Source organism: Ammodytes marinus (genome assembly GCF_949987685.1).
Source record: "Ammodytes marinus genome assembly, chromosome: 17".
Lineage (NCBI taxonomy): Eukaryota > Metazoa > Chordata > Actinopteri > Uranoscopiformes > Ammodytidae > Ammodytes > Ammodytes marinus.
In genome coordinates, this window is record NC_137221.1 from 9,182,954 (window position 1) to 9,202,011 (window position 19,058).

Sequence of the window (19,058 nt, forward strand, 5' to 3'; positions counted from 1 at the left end):
TCATTTCACTACACTGCTTATCTATTCAAGAGAAGATAGTTTCCCCCCCCCCCAGTCTTTTCTTAATAGCCTGTCTGCAGTTGGTTTATAGTGATTAATTGCAGGAGATTAGGCCCAAAGTTGGGGTTTTTGCAAAGTGAAAAATTATAAGGACACGACGAAGACATGATTGTATGCTTGGCTGACAAACTATAAGGAAATTAGTTGCAGTATTTTTTGCTTTCACCCCGTCAGTTTTGGAGATGAAATGAGCTTTTCGGAGTTTTGCCAGCCAGCTGTGGATCTGGCTGCTGAATTATGGAGATAAGATGACTTAGCAGTTTGGAAGGAGGAAGAAACATGGACAAGGAGAGACTAGAGGCTTCTTAAATGTAAAACACTTCAGCCCATAAAAACTGTTGGCACTGAGTAGAAAAATAAAAGCCGTCGGGTAAGCGGTCATGTCAGCCATCCTGGAAAAGGTTCCCCATCAAATACTCCTGACCTGCTTTTGACATTGCTCTGTCTCTTTAGTTTTAAGTTTAGTTACTTGCTTATTCCAAAAGGATGAAGTTTGAAAATAAATTCTACTCTGCAGGTTGATAAAAATTTGCATTTTGCTACAGTGCTTTGAAAAACAATATATTTATATTATTTTGTATATTTAACTCAGGAGTTGGCGGAGACCAAAAACTGAGCTAAAAGTGAGTGAATCTTAAGCACTAATTCGTTGGAAACAAACTCGACTCCAACTAAATTCTGATGTTGTTCAACTTAAAAGGTTTCAAATGTCAGTTTTGTTTTCACAGGCAGAACATCTCAAATTGCAAGTTTAAATGTCAGATATGAAATAGAAAAAAGGCAAACTTGTCTATTAAATGTGAAAAAGAGCCACATGTAACACATTCAAGGTGCCCTGTGAAGTGTTCTTGTAAACACAATAATTCAGTGGAATAGTGTGAAATCATTAGCAGGATGTGTATTGCATTAGTCATGATACAATAAAAACAACAGGGACCCGCTCATAAAAACATTTCCATAGAGGTTCACTTAAGGTAAAAAATTGAAACAAAAAGAACTGCAAAGGTTTCCTTTTTAAATAGTTTTGTCTGATGGACCGCAAATCACATAAGGCTGGAACCAGTAAATGTTTGCTTGATAAATAACTTTTTTCTCTCTCTATTGACTCATAACCCATATATTTATCATTTTGTTCTTTCGTTGTTATTTATAGTTCACACTAGTTCACACTCACTGTTGGACCTTGCTGCCTATTTGAAGGTTATAGGAATACGAAGTAAATATTTTAACCTGTAGCAATCTGATCATTCCTCTAGAATAACAAATAACTTTCTGTCTTAAACTGGGACAAAGCTTTTTTTGTATGGTGTCTGCCAAATAGGGCACAGGAACACAATAAAAAACACTGCTTGCCTAATAACCTAAATTATAACCTCACAGTTGGATGCATTGCTGTTTCTCCCCTCCCATAACCGAAACAGTAGGGAGTAGACTGCGGAAACGTTAGTTTAAAAAATTTGGATTACAAACTTGGCATTTACTTCAATGCTTCTCCCTGTTTGTCATGCTGATGACGCTGTTGGAGGAGCATCAATATTTCATGCAAAGGATTTTTTTTTTCATGCCTTTTCTCCCTTGCTGAAGACCTGGCTGGTTTCACCAAGTTGCTCAATTCCCCATTCAGATGCGCCATGCTGCGCTTCTGCCTCGCCTCGCTAAGAATACCCCGTCTAAGTGACTCACTGTGTGTGACAGAAAGGGAGCAACTCGCTATCAGTGTGTGAGTGGAGGAATCGTTTATCACCTCTCCCGAGCAGAGTCTGTCTCCCCGAGTGAACCTGGGACAGTCGGAGTAAATACACAGCAGATGGTGCGATCATTAGGCAAAAAGAAACAGTCCTTTGGTGCAAGTGTTTCCTCTACAGACTGAGAAAACAAGGCCCTCTGTGGTGTGTGTGTGTGATTCATTCATACTACTCACTTAGTGCAGAGGAATATGGGTTGCCACTTTCCCCTCCAATCTGATTCATATCTGCAGTCATTTTGAGTCTGTCTTCATCTCTCTTCACGTCCACTATTCTCTCCCAGCCTGTCTTTCAACCGCCGTCCCTCCCCCCTCCTTGTGTCGTCTGTTGTTCTACTTGCTGCTTTAATTCATCACAGGGCCCCGTAAACTTTTGCTTTGGCACAGGGGGCCGGGGGAGATGCTGGAGTGAACACAGCATAAAGGAGAGGCTGCCTGCTTGTACTGTGATTTATGCCCCACTGTACACGCAGTAGAGAGACTAGAAACCTGTCGCATGCTGATTATCAGTGGATTTACGGTCAAACGGCAGCATCGGGGGAGGTTGCGTTGTTCGTTCGATTTATTTTCCGGTCACTATCGCTAATAATATTCGTGATGGCCACTCTGATCATTCCCGGAAGACACCCCCACCCCCCACCTCCACCCCACCCTATATAACTTTCTTTTTCAAACAGTCATGGAAGGTTTGTGGTTACTCTGTGCACATCAGTGACTCTCAACATGACCTGCCTCCTCAGCTCTGTCCAGTTGAACTCACTCACACCATTCTCTCACACCAGGCAGGACACTCACAGATACAGTGTGTGAGCCCAGCAGCAGAAGAAGCACAGACTTGGGGATGTAACCAACAATGCACGATTGTTCTTGTCTAATAGGATTACAGTGTCCAATGCTCACCTGGCTCGAAAGCTCCTCTTTCTGTTGAAAGGGGAATAACAAGTGTCACACAAATACCTTTTGGGGCATGCACTGTCTGATATCTATTTTTCTTTTCTTTTCATGAAACAAAGGATGTGCTCCTACTGTGGCAATCATATTGTCTTTTCGAAATGAGAGATTCATATTGAGTTCTGCTGAGACACCGAATAATAAGTAGCTCAGGTAAACCAGTCGTTCAAAGCAAAAGCTTCATGTGTGGGTAAGCCTCTTTCATCAGTCAGTCTGTGTACACCACTGGCTGAGATATTGACTCTATTTACAGAACCTGGTTATTAGAGTAACTCTGACATGACATGACAGTTGCACTGCCCTACTCAAGAACTTATGTTTTGATATAACGGTACTACAGGCATACATTTTGTATCTAAATGACTTATAACATGACATGTGTAGTATGTTGGTTGATATTTAAATGAATACCTGTGACGAAATACACAAATGATCATACATTATTATAGAATTATATTCATAACGTTAATTGTAACATAAGATATCTTAATTTTTGTTGCATAACCTTTAGGCATGATTTCTTATGATTTTCAAATCTGATCAAATTCCAACGTAACCTTTTTTTTTTTTACAGAACAAATAAGCAGCATCGACCTCTCGACATATATTTACAATAGTTTAATAGACATCTTGTGCTGCATTCAAGCATTAAAGTACCAATATATTGGTGAGGTCACCATTCAGGCTGTTGTCATGCTGTCACCTCACATCCGTCAGTTCATCCTTGCATGCATCTGTCTTCCCTCTGACTGTGTGACGGTGACAGTCAGACCACATTACCGTCTCTCCTCAGCCTCAGCCCTTTGTCACGGCTGATGTGAACTCATCAAAAGTCTCCACTCTCACCACAGCAGCACCACTGCTACAGCAGGGCTGGAGCAGTGGGGTTAGGCTATTTCTGGAAGCATCACTGGTGCTGTTGGCTCCAGAGAGCTCTTTGTGTGTGTGCGGGTGTGAGTTCGTTAGTGTGTGTGAGTAAGTGAGTGTTTGTGTGTGTGTGCATGTGCGTGTGTGCATGTGGGGGGAGCAGCCATTACATTAAGCCCACTGAGTTAGCTTTGTAGCTGAGATCTGCTGCAATTTGATGTTCCTTTCATGTTCATGCCTAACAGTGTTACCTGCTTTTAAACCAAATTGAGAAATATTGATTATTATTATTATTGATTAGAAATATTCACATACAGAAAGCAAAACCTTTTAAAGCTTAGGTTTTGAAAAATATAATATATAAATTTGAATGCCTTTTAGTTACATTTACGCACTGGTTTGTGTTGGAATATAAGGATGAAGGTATTCATTTTCTTATATGATACATTCATATTTTATATATTTTTTATTTTCTCTTGACTAGTTTATCTTTGGTCTGTGTGTCTGTGTGTTTTTTATTATTATTTATTATATTTTGCTGTCATTCTTCAGGCAGCTCTGATATCTGATGGAGAGAGCATGTTTATTTTTAACTGTAAAGTGTAGTGCTTACTATTATCTTGGTCACAATTATTATCATTATACAACAAATGTAACTCTCAAATATTCACTATTGGTCAGGCTATATACATTTTATTTTTGACCAGCTTTCATTGAAGAAAAGTTATCAAAATATCTGTAGAAGCTTTCCTCTCCATTATATTGTCAGTATTATAAAGTCGGTTTTATTTAAACTCTTAAACTCCCTAAGTGTTGTGGTTGTGTGGATTGGTTTGCAACGAAGAGCACCTTTTGCTCATTCACTTTAAGCCAGAATCCTTTGTTACAGTGCTATATAACAACAAAATACATGATTATATCCAGCCCTTTCTGAGCTTACAAAGTGCAGTAGAATGATGTCCTCCATGAATGGGACTGAAAACATCCGTCTTCAGTATTTTATCAGCGCAAAACAAATTGCCCGTGTGAAATGAAACGGCAAGTCCTGATTATTTGAAGGGCACTGTGAAAATGATACGGTATCCGCATGCTGACAACAAAGAATCTATTTATAACAAGCATGGAGACCAAAAAAAAATTGAGCTCCATCTGGCTGAAGAATTCAACATCCGACCTGAGTAAATAGCGGAATAATTGGACAAGCTCTGTGCTTCTATATAAAAAAAAATCTTCTACTTAATGTCTATGGCACACATAATCCAACTGCAACTCAGTGGCTCAGAAATAGCTCTGTGTAGTGATTCAGGGAGACAGATGTGCTATTGGAGTGTGTACACAGGACGAGTATGTGTCAAGCTATACAATATTAATGAATACAACATTTCCAGGAGATAAATAACCTAGATTCATCAGCCCCGAGAGGAGCTTATTACATTCTAACAAGAGCCAACTTAGGTCTTCTTCCTTTGGGATACATTTACACTCTGATAGGTGAGTCATATGGAAATTATTCTCAGTGAGAAATGTAGGAGAGAACTTTTTCTTGTTTGAAAAGTTTTTCCAGTTCCTTTTTTTGGCACTGCCATCTTGGAGCAGATGGTTTTGCGGTTCAGTTGATGTGACACCGCTGCAATGAATGCAAAGTTGTTTTAACTTCCTACGCACAAAACAATACAGCTATATGAGATGGTAGAAGATAAAGCTTCACATATTCACATATGTTTCTATCTAGCGTGTTGTTTGACAACCAACATTCTTAGTTGTGATGTATTCAGCCGTATATCCAACCTCTAAAAGTCTGTCCTCTTTAAGTCATGTAGGCTAAATCAAAATTATTTAAAAACACTTAAAAGACCAAACGTACATCAAAATTCATATTGAGATTGAGATGTCCTTTCGGTCAAGAACCAGCTGTAAAACATCGATAAATTAAAATGATTACTGGTTCCATCCATCCATAACAACAGCAAAATAATGTTATTGTTAGGGATTTGATGAGACAGTTTATCACAATGAACCACCAAACTGCTTATCAGGTCTGTAATTCATGAGTCAACAGTGAAGATTAACATTTAGGGTTAAAGCTGGAGTTATTCGATCTTTTTCTTATTGTCAACAAATTCTATGAAGATATCAAAATCGGAAAAGGCAAAGTAATCATCATTTACAGCTTGGCACTGTGGTCTCTAGCAAGCTTTTCTCAAAGAAAAGTAAATGCTACCTTGGTTGGGCACTATTTTTTTTTAGCTGCGGATTTATACACATTTGGTGCACTACTGTGTACTTCTGACATCGCATACTCAAACTTATTGCAGAACTCATTGTTGCCAAAACTAATGTACATCAGCACTAATGTGCATCCATGCCGCTATATTATAGGTAGCCACAAACCATATACTGTCTGTTAAAAAGTGGCTCACAAATTCTTTGAGTAATATTGATTGTTTATTTAAAGGTGGACTCAACGATTCTGGAGAATGCTTGTTGTCGAAGTCACTTTTTTAATGCTGTACATTACCGTTGTCTCCCAGGTGATGTCCCAGGCAGAGGGCCAACAGAAGAACCTGGCCCAGTCCATTGACTCTCTACCCACCAGAGGCCCGCTCTCTTGTCTGGACCAGGACCTGCTGCTGCTCAAAGCCACGTCGGCCGCCACCCTCAGCTGCCTGGGAGAGTGCCTGAACATCCTCCAGAAGAGCCAGAGCCGCAGCCAGGCACCACCACCTCCGTCACAGGAGCGCAATCACGCCGGCCACGGAGCCCCTTCCGGTGAGTGCGCCGCCCCGGGCCCTGTTCCAATGCTGCTACTGGAGCCCCCCACTCCTCCATCCACCCCACCCCTCTTGTTTCCCCAGTCCCCCCCTCCTCCTCCTCCAGAACTCGCCACCATCACCAGTGGCAAGGGCCAGCTGGGGCCGCTGGATTGTGTCTCTTGTCCCTGCCTGATGGGTCCCATGAACTTCGATGTTTGTAGTAAATGTTGTTGAGCATTTGTGTGTGTTGCATTTGTGTGTTCAACTGTTTAGTTTTATTTTGTCACATTTATGTTTCTTGCCATCACTTGTAGTTGTTGTTTCGTGTTGTTCTGTGCTGTTTGTTCAGTCATCGTTGTGTCTTTTTCAATGTCGCCTCTTACATTGAAACGCCAATGATTCCTCAAAATGGTAGTGGCTGCCCAAGTACAAGCTTGAATGTGAAGTGTGAAAATGAACTTATTGTCAATCTTGTTTACAGAATCCTTGAAAAGCATTGCATACTGTCTCCGAATGAGCATGTCTGAAGAAATCAGGGTTTATGTGTGAATGAGTAAACCTTATATAATAACTTATACTATGCACTTCTTAATCTCCTCAAAAGTATTGAGTTTTTAGCCAAAGGATTCCACACTGGTGCCTAATATGTCAGACCTCTGCCATGTTTATCCCTCTCTGTGCCAGGTCACTATGGATCCAATAAAGTTGTTTCAATTTAAACCTTTTTCAGCCTGAGGGTGGTTCTATTGGCATGACACCAAGGCTTGGGATTAGGGATCAGTTCCTAAAGGTGGAAGATAGACCGGACACAGGACAATAGTAGGCTAGATAGAGAGGCTAGATAATGTGAAATCCTTTAAAACGCAATGGACTTATCCTATTTTCCCAAGTACAGGGGATAATTTGTCATCAGTTCACAATCTCCAAGTAGCAAGACTGCTATAGAACAAAAGCACCATTAATGACTTCTCAAAGGAAAGAGGAGTAGAGGTGATTTAAAGTAATACTAGTAATTGAGTAGGCCACCTGTAGGCTCTGAGAAATTGTAGCTTGCTTCTTTTGTGGAAGACGGCTGACTAATTTGTTTGGATTCACAGCAGTTACAATGGATGCCAATGGCTACCCATAAATTAGGGCAATGCTATTTTGTCCTTAGAATGTTCTCAAACACCTGCAGCTTAATCTACTGTTCTGCTGTTGACAAAACTCAAGGTCCATTTAGCAGCAGTTCTGGAACTGTCATGGAAATGTAGATGTACCAGATTATACTTAAAGGCCTATGGCACAAAACAGGCTACAAGGTCACACTGTTGTCTCCTCTTAGCTCTGATGTTCTGGAAACAGTACGTTTAGTTATTTGTTGGCACAACGAGGATTATTTGAAGTGAACCGAGTAAGGGATTTATGCTGTTGGAGATTTTTGGAAGTTTCTGTGGATGCAAGGTGGCTGGACTCACCCATGTGTTCGGACAGAAAGCAAGGAAAATGTGGACTGTTGGACCCTTTCTCCAATCTGTGTTGATTTTGCTTTATGCCTAAACACACCTTTTTAGAAAGGGTGAGAAGCTCAAAGATCCACAACCAACTGCGTGTCGCACCACTGCTCCTTCTCATTGAAAGGAGTCATTTGAGACATTTCGGCCTCCGATTCGAATGCCCCCTGGTCGCCTCTCTGCAATGGTTTTCTGGGCACATCCAACTGAAAGGAGAATCTGGTGCAGACCCAGGAGATGAATGAACGAAAAACACATTTCATCTAGGATGGGAACACTTGGAAGAGCTGGAGAACGAGACTACAGGGACCGCAAAATGGGCTTCCTTGCCTGGCTACAACCATGTCCCACCCAAACAAGTATAAGCTGCATAAAAAATGGATGGATGGTTTTAAAGTTTTTGTCATGACTTCTTGGTCCCCCATTTGATATTTATTGTAACTGCTGGAAATCCAAACTAACAGCCCATTTTTAAGCCGTACAGGTGCATGTTTTTGGTAGTGTATTAAAAGCCAGGAAGTTGTGGTCTACTACCATCATCTTTGACTTGGGGAAAGATATTTTGGGTTCTTCTGGGTTTGAGTGGGTACCAGAAAAACCCAGCCGATCCTCACAGTGTGTTGGTCTTTTCTTGCGCCAACAGTCACGCTGCCCTGTACCTGTTCATCAGACAGGGGGTGGTGTGGAGTGGGACCACCGGGCCGCAAGTACAAACCTCTTTCCTACCGCTGCCTGGCTGATAAGTCCTGTGGGGGTCCAGCTACTCCCCGCTTCCGGCATGTACCCCCCACACCTCAGTGAGGAGTTTTTTTTGTTAGGAATCCTACGGTTTTGCCTAGGGATGATGGGTGGTGTGGCTCACTGGCATGGGTAGCATCCAGAATCAAAATGCAGCTGATAAAAGGGAGTGGCTGGCTGGTTGGTTGGTTGGTTTGTTTGTTATGCCCAACACAGGAAAAGCTTTTGCTACTGCATGGGCAAGATATAACTTTTTGGTCGAGAGAGCCGAGCATGAGGTTGGACTGAGTTTGGCTGGCACGTTGGTCCCTCCTAGGCTCCTATTATAACTCCTTCAAAACCACAACAGCTTGTTTGAGTCAGCTCTGATAATCGCAAAGACAGTCAAGGAATTTGAAAGATCTTTTGTAAACTCCCACCATAAAACCTGCCAGTCACATACCAGACAGCATATTATCAGCCGATGTCACAAAGAATTTTGCCGCTCGCTCTAGCTTTTTTCAGATCCTCTCTCCCCTCCCCTCTGTAACTGCCATAAAGAGCTTGAAACCCAACCCTACGTCTCACTCACCTAAACACGCAGAATATTTCCTTTAAGGAAATAAAAAGCCATAAAGGAAATTGTGTCTTTCAAATTAGTCCCCTTGCAGCTTAACACAAGTCTATAGAAATATAAAAATAAACCTTCAGGACATATATAAGGGACAAGAAGAACATGTAGAGTAAGAGATGTATGTGAAAGCATCACCTAAATCGATGTCACAGCCCAGAAATGGAAGGTAAAGCCATTGGAACTACTGCATGAATGTTTGTCTCTCCACTGTTTGATCTGCGACAGCCTTTTGATTCACCTGCATGCCTCTATCCAATGGCCCAGACACCCCCCCCCCCCCCCCTCCTCAGTAGAATGTCTCTACTTCTGGTGCTTGATTGTGACATCTCGGGGAAAGTATCGAAGAAAGATCTATCTGTCATAAGTTGTGTTTGTAAACAAGCTTCTTATTTTTGAAAAATATACATTTTTGTTGCCAGCATAAACACCTGAACTATTCCCAGAAATGTTTCCCCTAAAACTCCATCTCGAAATTAACTCTCTGGAACCTATTAACCACAAAATGTCTTGAGAATAACCTTTTCATAAAATTCAATTTTCACCGTATTTACAGCTCACTCACATTTCATTCGCCTTCAGGCAATGCCCCAACACCCCCCTGCTATAGCTTCTCAAGTGTATAGGAGTCCATTATTGTTGGAGGGAGGTTCCCTATCCATTTTTCATTTGCCTGTCAAACTGTCAGTTGACCAAAGCCCAGGCCTGGCCTGAGGGCTATCTCAGCACATTTTGTCAAGACAGTCTTGCCTCAGGCTCACCAGCATGTTGACCTGTGTCAGCACAGCTCGCCTCTCACTAATGGATATCAAAGGAAGGCCTCTTGGTGCATTAGACTTTTAACTCAATTTGAGTAGTGGGACTGGAGATAAGAAGGCCCTGCTATCGCTCCATTAACAGTACTTTGAAATGGGATCTACTACTGTGATATACTTAAAAGGCTTCTAAATGAAGGAACTTCCAGCTTGGTTTTCTGATGCGATTATTTTCATACTAAAGACCCACAATACATTCAGTGCAATAGCGCTGTGATAAATACAGATTTAGTGAAGCAGGTCGTAGTTTGTAGTGTTGCTAAGCACATATTCACTGAGGAGCCTTGTAGTCATTGGCTCGTCTTAGGTAATGCTTACCACATCACATAAGGTAGTAACTAATGGATTTGTAACCCCGGCTGTGGCTAAAAATAGGTGTGCGCTAGATGTAAGACTGAATAAAGATATAATTTTCTTCATAATAACTGCAGATCACAATATGCCAAATGTATGCAAACGAACACATACAAAAATCAAATTGATTACTTTTACATTAAATGACATTTACCATCCTACCGGCCTAGAGAATGAAACTTACTGACTTGGTCATTCCCTCAGTGCCACAAACCCAGTATATGCATCATGGGCACAATCTGTCCAAAACCCAAGACGATGAATTCCAAAGATAGATAAAACGGCACAAGCAAATAGGAACAGTTGTCAAATGTTACTCAGACAACACCTCTGTAAGACATTTAAATAGTTTTTTTTAACATCATTGCAAACTATGACCTGAAAAGAGAATACGTTGAATCATCACCTCTGACTGTCCATCCCCGGTATAGGTGAAGACAGGAGAGGTTGAGAACTCTCAGATGATGCATTGCTTTTTAAAATATTATTTATAGTATTATTAACTGGCGTGAACTTTGTTTTTCAAGGCTCAGTTACATTATGAGACAGACTATAAAGGATGTAGATTCATAATATGTAAGCAGAACATTTGATTGTTTATGTGCCAGAGTCAAAATGAATCATCTTTCCTATGATTTTTGTATCTCCAACCTGAGTTGAAAGGATACAATAGGCCTGGATATAACAATGAAGACATATTAAATTTCATCATACACACATAAGTGCACACCCAATTTCCTGATGTCTATTCTGTGTCAATGACACACCCTCAGTACAGTACCTTTCATGAAAACCTTAATATTGAATGTCAGAAATGAATAGGGTATATAGTTTAATATGAGTTTTCTCCCTAGTCCTTACTTTATTATTATTCTCATCACCTTCAAGCAATAAAGGTGGAGTCAGCAGTTCTGGAAAATGCTTGTTGATAAAATCACCTTTTTGTCAAAATCAGTGAATATCTCCCATTGATCTGGACCTGTCTGTAATGTGTGTTTGCTGAAAAAGAAAGCTGGTGTTTATACACAGCTCTGTAAACTAGTATGTAAACACATTTTATGTAAACCAAGGGGGCAAAATGCTTGTTTACAGAGCCTAGGCTGTGTTTATTAACACTAAATTGCTTTGAAAGCACAAACACTGCACGGACAGGTAGCACATTATGAAGGGATAGACACTGATTTTGACAAAGTGATCTTGACAACAAGCATTCTCTAGAATCGATGACTTCACCTTTAATACTCACAAAGCAAACAGTTCAAATCATATAGTGGTAGTAAATCCCAAGCGTCCCCTGCTCACTGTTGTTAACTCAAAGCATATACAGTCAGCCCTGACACCGCCTTGTCATGTTTCAGATGGTGTTCCTGTGTGGACTGTACCAAAGTCACCCTCCGGGGAGCTGTTGAAGAACGGAGGTGTGACTCCTCTGCCATCAGCAGAGCCCTCCCCGGCCCTCAGGAAAAGGAGTCTGTCCCATGGTGCTGAGGTGAGAATCCTCATATATAACCTCTTTTCTTCGTATTTCTTCCCCCTGTTGTTTTGTTCTGCGAGACACATGAGTGAGATGAGTTGAACTGAAATAATGTCGCCTGTGCTGTGATGATATCTTTACAGGTAGTTAGTGAATTTTTCTCAAAAAAAAGTGAGGATATTAATATTTCTTTTGCCTTTATTTGATAGTGACAGATTAGTTACAGACAAGACAGATGCGGAGAGAGAGTGAAGGCTGTAACATGCAGTAAAGGGTGAAGGCTGGAAGTGAACCAGGGATATTGCATTTACATGATATTCATCTAAACCTCTGGTCTGCCTGAACCCCTGTGAGAGCATTTGATCGCATTGGGAAATTACGTTTTTCTTTCTCAATCTCAGGCTTGTTGACAAACCTGCTCATGGTTTTACCTGAACCAACAACATTGTTTATATTGCACACTTTTCACATACTGCAAACATTTTTCAAAGTTGATTTTTTTAGATAACTTTTCTATTTTGAGCACATAAGGACATTAATTTGCAGAGACTTGGAACTCTGGATGGATACTTTTCCTTTGTTGTTGGAGAAAATCGTCGGGAACCAATTGAAATGCTTAGTCTGTAGTTTTTGATGTCGGACTTTCCAAAAGTTCTTGAAGGCACCAACAAAGACATTTTCAAAACCGTGCCTGCTTCAAAATGCTTTACCATTTCATAAAAACAGATCTTTAAAAAAATAAACTGACTAAGATGGATTGCTTATCTTTGGAGGTTCTGTGAGTTGATTTTTCTTTCTGTAGTGAGTGAATTAAAAGCGAAAGGCTACTTGCGAGATAGGAAATGGTATGAAAAATCGGAATCAAACAAACCACTTATTCATTCCGTATTCTCAAACGTCCTTTGTGTCCTGGGGACTCGGAAGCAAATCTGTGCGAGTGATGTTAAGGCATTTTCTGCCTCCTTCTCCTTTTCTCTCTTTCGTGATTGCCTTTGTTGCCGGGCAAGGGAAGCACTCTGTCGCTTCTGAAAGTTTTTTAACAGAGCTGCTGTCAAATAAGTGGGTCGCACAGTACAGAGCTGGATCCCGGGAGGCCTGCTGATGAGAAGGATTTGCCTGACAGTCTGGATTGTCCTGTATCACTGATTGGAAATAGAGGCCAGGTGATGTTGATGACTTAAATGTGTGTCAGTCGGGCAGAAAAAAAAAAGTGACGTTGGTGCTTTGGTTTTTGTCCCGAAAGGAAGGCTGATGTCTTACACAATCTTCTTTTGGGGATGAATTATGTAGGCTATCTATCTAATAATCGAGTTAAAATGCAGATTTTTACCTGTATCAGTAGCTGTGAATCTGAATCTAATGGCAATGGGGGCGGGACCTGATAAGCCTTTGGCTTCTCCTGCCACCCTTCGGACGATAACACAAAGTAATATGTATGAATATGCAAAGAAAAAATTGTGTATTGTGTGTAATTGTCCGGAAGAATAATAAATAAAAAAAATTAAAAATTAAAATAAAGCAAAATAACCCCCTATCCCTATGTTGTCCCTATGAACCACTTCAATGTTAATAGTTACATTACTTTAACATTACTAGTAACCAGTCTTTCTGTGTCATGCATTTTGTTTTGTGGCGGTGAAGTTTCTTTGTTCCCATGGATAACTTGGAAACATACTACTAGATGTGTTTGCATCAAAAAATACTTTGCAAAAAGCTAGAGTGGATCAGATATCTTAAACATCAGCAGGTTTAATGCTAGTCTCTCAGAATCCATGGTTTGAAATATTTATCAGAATAATATAGTGCAATATACTCGATTTATGGATTCAGCTCTTTCTTGGTCACAGTTCTGAAACAATGACCATTAGATACATGGACGTAACATTCACTTAAACTGCTTTAAAACTGTTTCAATAGAAGTTGCCATGGTAACATATTGTCAGGAGAACAGTAAAGACAGGTTGTTTCACGTCAAATAAAAACAACCAATTGTTCTGCAACACATCCGTCCAATGAATCACATTGATCCCTGGTCCTGTCGTCCCATTATTCAAACACAGCAGAATAATGGAATCCTCGGCTGTGAATGACGGAATGAAGATTAATGTGGGAAGTGTCGCCTCAGCAGCATTTTACAGCCACGACAGCTCATGAAAGCCCCTTTGTCCAATGGCTAACTTGTGTCATTACTTGCCATAAATCAATGTTGTTTAACCCCGAGGGGAATAGCCTCATGTCAGACCTCATAACTGTCTGACACTTTGTTTAAATCTAACCACAAAACAAGGTACAGGGAGCGAGTAGGGACATTTTACTGTTTGATGTGAGCAGTGAATCAGCAGCACCCTGCCCAACCACCACAAGGGACTTCACTGTGCCTGCTGTAGTCTAATCTAGTGGCAACGAGATGCAATCTGTCATGTTAATGATCATGTTCTATTGACATAGGAGTATAAAATGGGTATTACGGCTTTGCACTGTCAACCCATTTACTGCTAATTGTCAAGCTGTTCAACATACTTCATGTGGTGTAATTAAGGGTAGGGCAGACCATAATGGCGCTTTGGCACCTTTAAAGTCCTTTCAGGCACTGTTATGGCAGTACTGATTCAGAGGGACCTTAGCCAACCATCTGCACTGACATTCCCGCCACTGTCTGGTATGTTTCCGCCAACTAAATTGTGCTAATTTGGATACTGTGCTCCACTAATGGATAATGCCATATCATGCATGTCATAAAATAACAATCAAAAATAAATTGTATTCCAGTTGGTCAAGTGTGGACTGTAAATTCAACATTACCACTAAAGAAACCTGTCTAGCCATTTCAAGAGGAATTTTTTGTCTTTCATCCAAAACACACATTATCATATTATCAACTTTTCACTACACCACATCACTGCCCTGTTATATTTTGCACATTTCCTACTGCATGTTTCACATTTCATTTAAGTCCTTCATAGATGCTCTTGTCGGCATTTGAAAAAGAAGGGCAGAGAGACGGAGGAGAGGCTGCACGGATTGCCAGGGTGCATTAGTCCAGCTCGAGTCGACACTTTAGGTTTATTCATCTTTTAATGAGATTCAGCACAACCATCCATCTGATTACTCACTGCCCGTACGGCCAGTCAAGAGTGATTGAAAAGTTTTGTCTCAACGTCAAGGAGACGCGAAGGTTGAGGAGGAGACATTTTTCTTGAGTTGATTGTATCAAATTCCTATACACTAAAGACTAAAGGTGACGTTGAGATAACGAAGGTCACAGATTGGGTGTGTTCTTGGGATGGTAATTTATCTAATGTGTATTGTTTGGCATGGTAGAAAGGTGGATGAAGTGAGTTGGTTATTTTGCCATCTTGTGGTGGTGGAACACAATGCAGAGGGTAGAGTTAAGGGTGAAATGTATAGGGGTCACTGAATCAGAAGGTCTCTGATGAAGTGTTTAACAGTATTACAAATTATATTTGATTTTTTGTTTTTAATATGCAAAAAATAGAAACAAGAGAAAGCATATGCACTTTTACTATTTTTAATTAATTGTTCTCCAATTTTCAATATGCGTTGGCCCCCTTCCTTACATGATGGACAACATGTTCACTTCAAGCACGGCTTCAGGTCATTTCTTGAACTAAACTTCAATTTATAATCCTGGTCATCTGCCAGTTTACAGCTTAATCTATAATCTTGTGAATAGTCTTGAGCGCAAGGAAGAAAACACATTACCCCAGAATAATAAAGCTTTGCTATTTGAATTATTTAGCACCACGGTGGCGTTTGATATTCGGTATGCAGCCAAGAAGAGGAATCGCGGAGCCAGTGCAGGAAATAAGTGCTTGCACTGGCAGAAATCAGGCACCGGTGCACTTCCGTGCCATGTATTAGACTGGTCAACTGTATCACAGATCATAAGCTGCTGCTAGAGGACAGAAAAGTTACAGACCTCCAGTCAGTTCATTATTAACAGAGGAAGGCAAAGTAGAAGTGGAAATCATCCTTCCTGAGTGCCTGTTGGCTCAGTGCTTTTATTTCTCATGTCCGTTTTTACCTTCCATTTTACTTCTGACTTTTTTGGAGATTGGTTACATGTTTTCTATTCTATATCTTTTCCCGATCTATATACAAGGTAGTTTTCTTAATTAAGAATTCTTTCCCTTTTTTCCGATCTCTGAGTTATTGTTTCATCCTCATTCCAGCAGAGGGCAGAAAGGTCCTGATATGCAGCTCTTATTCTGTCTATTGCACTGCCAGAGGTTTACACATGAACAAGAGATTCATGTTAATACTTGTAACACTGGCATTGTTTCCAACAGTCTGGGCATGTTGTGTCATAGCATGCATGACCAACTCACAAACCTGAAATAGAATAATGTACTTGTGTTTATGAACTTAAAGGTGCACTATGTAACTTTGTGTGTGTCAGAGAAGTGAACATTGTCTAAGGCTTATTCTCATAAGTGAATGAAAACACTTTCTTCATAGGAATGGAGCCCTGGAACACTGTTAGAAGTTAGAAAGGTACCTGTAAAGTTATTGCTTCACAGCATCAGGGCCTACAGTTTTGTTGACAAACATATTCTAGTTTTACGTTTAAATCCAGGTGCCTCAAAATAATAATAATAATAATAATAATAATAATAATAATAATAATAAAAGGCACAAAGGTCTTGTCAGACAGTCGCAGGGCTGAAAACATCAAATAAAGGGCTGCATGTCCTCAGGTCTTAGCTCAGAGTGGAAAATATCAACCCATGACTCACTGTCTGCTCTGTAATCCACTGTCTTTAATGAACTCTGGATTGTGTTCAGGAAACTGGAAAATTACGTCTGGCAGGTGGAACATCTGCACCTCTCTCAGAGGCTTCACTGCTTAACATTTTGTAATGTTAACACAGCCTACAACTTATTTATCATTTAATCAGGTTGTTATTTTCTTGATTAATAAGATGTGTTGTAGGCTACCATCATAGAAAGGTGGCAAAAGCCCATCACATTCCCAGAGCCTGAGGTGATGCTTGTAATTAAAAAAAGAGAGAGAAAAAAAAGTAATTCAATTATCTATCATATGTACCTAAGAAAACCAGCAAACATCTCTCAATTGAACAGATTTTCTGACACCCTTTTATTTTGTGGGGTTGGTGAGAAGTGAGATGCGCTTATATTTTTTTTCCCTTTTCTTTCTAAAGTTCATTGTTCTTAACTGCAAAGGATCTTTAATACTTTAATCTCCCCCAAAGCTCCAGCTTTTGATTTTCTTTCAACTCCATGTCAGGAAAAAAAGAAACAGTTCTGTGGAGATTTCCATTATCCTCTGATCCTAAACTGGACTGCCCAAATGTGATAACCCAGGTAGATTAACCTATAGTTTGGCATTTTGCTGTTGATGGTTTATTGGACAATTATTCAGGCTGCAAACATACATATGTACCTATTTTATACCAAGTTAAATCAGATGCAAAGAAAAACTTGCTAGCTCCTTTCTTAATCACTTAATAAAATGATTGCATTAGCGCTGTATTCACATTCTCCTGAGATGGTCTGACTTCACGAGTTGTGAAGTTGTTCTTCAGACTTTTAGCTGTTTCCAGTGCCTTACCGAACATTGACTTTCTTCTCCCATGTTTTTTCTTATGACATCTTTTTTTTCACAATACGTTAATTATTTTATTAATTTTCACAAAATACACAAACAAACATTTTCACCATCACACGAGGACACAAACCAAAAAATACAAAAAAATAAAAATAAAACCCAGAGAGAAAATAATAATAAAAAAAAAAAAAAAAAAAAATTATGATGATTCATCTCATGTTCTCATCGGTCATGAGAGCCATGTATGGCTCCCAGAGCTCAGCAAATTCCTCCAGCTTGCCGTTGGCTACATATGAGAGTCTCTCAAGCCCAATCGATTAGATAGTTCCCCAATCCACATTGTCATCGTTGGAGGATCCACGTTCCTCCAACACAGCGCAATGGCCCTCCTCGCCTGGAGCAGGCCAAAGTCCAGCAGTTAGATTTTTTTTCTTGGAGAACAGTCCTTTGGATACATTCCAAGCAGGCATGATTTGGGACCCAAAGCTACCCTGACCCCAAACATCTCTGACAGACATTCTATAACTTCCTTCCAGAAGTCTTGGATTTTTGAACATCCCCACATGCAATGGAACAAAGTTCCCTTCTCGTCTACACACTTAGAACACACATCTGGAACATTGGAAGACATATGGTGGAGCTTGACAGGAGTTATATAAGTTATCATCAGCCACTTATATTGGAGTAACCTAAATCAAGTATTTATGGTTTGTTTTTGTGCCTTTAAACAAGCATTATTCCAGTCTGTCTCATCTACATTGTCTTTTATGTCTATTTTCCAATCGTTTAGTTTTATTCTTATATGACATCATAGTCTGAAAGTCGACTACCACATTTTTTTTGCGGACTTCCCAAGATTTTGTTATGACTTTAGGGGCTGTTCATGTGAAGAAACTTATTTTTTCACACCCCATGTATCTGTAATTTATTTTCAAACTTGTCAGCTTCAAACAACGATCGTTTTCTGCTTAGTGTCTCAAAATGTTGCTATGTGGTGATGTTCCATTGTTGAAGTGTCTTCCCTTTAACTCAAACTGGCCTCGGGATGAGTCATCACTGAGTGTGTTGGGGTTTCTTTTATCTTTGTGTGTGTGTGTGTGTGTGTGTGTGTGTGTGTGTGTGTGTGTCTGTGTGTGTCTGTGAGTACTGTAACCACTGTGTGTGTGTACCGGCTGTGCTCCGTATCCTCTCATTAGATGCCATGCTGATGAAACATTCCCATTATTTATACATAAAGCTCTGGAACATCTCAGGCCCCACTTGCCTCGTTTTTTGAAGAGGTGGGAGAGAATTGGAAGTCTGTTCCGGCACAGTGTTTATTCGCCTTCTCTCGTTCAAAACAATTTGTGTTCTTTTTCTTCTAACACTGTATTTCATGTGTTTTGGTATCTGAGAAAGAAAAGACAATTCAGTTATTCTTTCACTTTTCATGGCTTTCATGCATTTAGCACACACATTTTTCTAAAGTAAAAAAAACCCATCTCTGCCGTTAAGCAAAAGCTAAGATAGTTTCAAAACCTCCTGTGAATAATTTGCACAGGGTTGTGTCTTTGCTCTAGTACTTTGCACAATCCCCCCCCCCAACATTTACTGTAGGCTATGTCCTAAT

At 40.1% G+C, this 19,058-nt stretch overlaps 1 protein-coding gene across 1 annotated transcript in view; it reads left to right on the forward strand.

Moving 5' to 3' along the window:
* osbpl10a (oxysterol binding protein-like 10a) overlaps positions 1-19,058 on the forward strand; it is a gene marked incomplete at its 5' end in the record, with an annotated part of 60,654 nt that overhangs the window by 27,467 nt on the left and 14,129 nt on the right. Inside the window, 2 exons of the mRNA XM_080045545.1 lie at positions 6,154-6,391; positions 11,744-11,874. Coding sequence (XP_079901671.1) covers positions 6,154-6,391; positions 11,744-11,874 — 369 coding nt within the window. The remainder of the gene's footprint in view (positions 1-6,153; positions 6,392-11,743; positions 11,875-19,058) is intronic.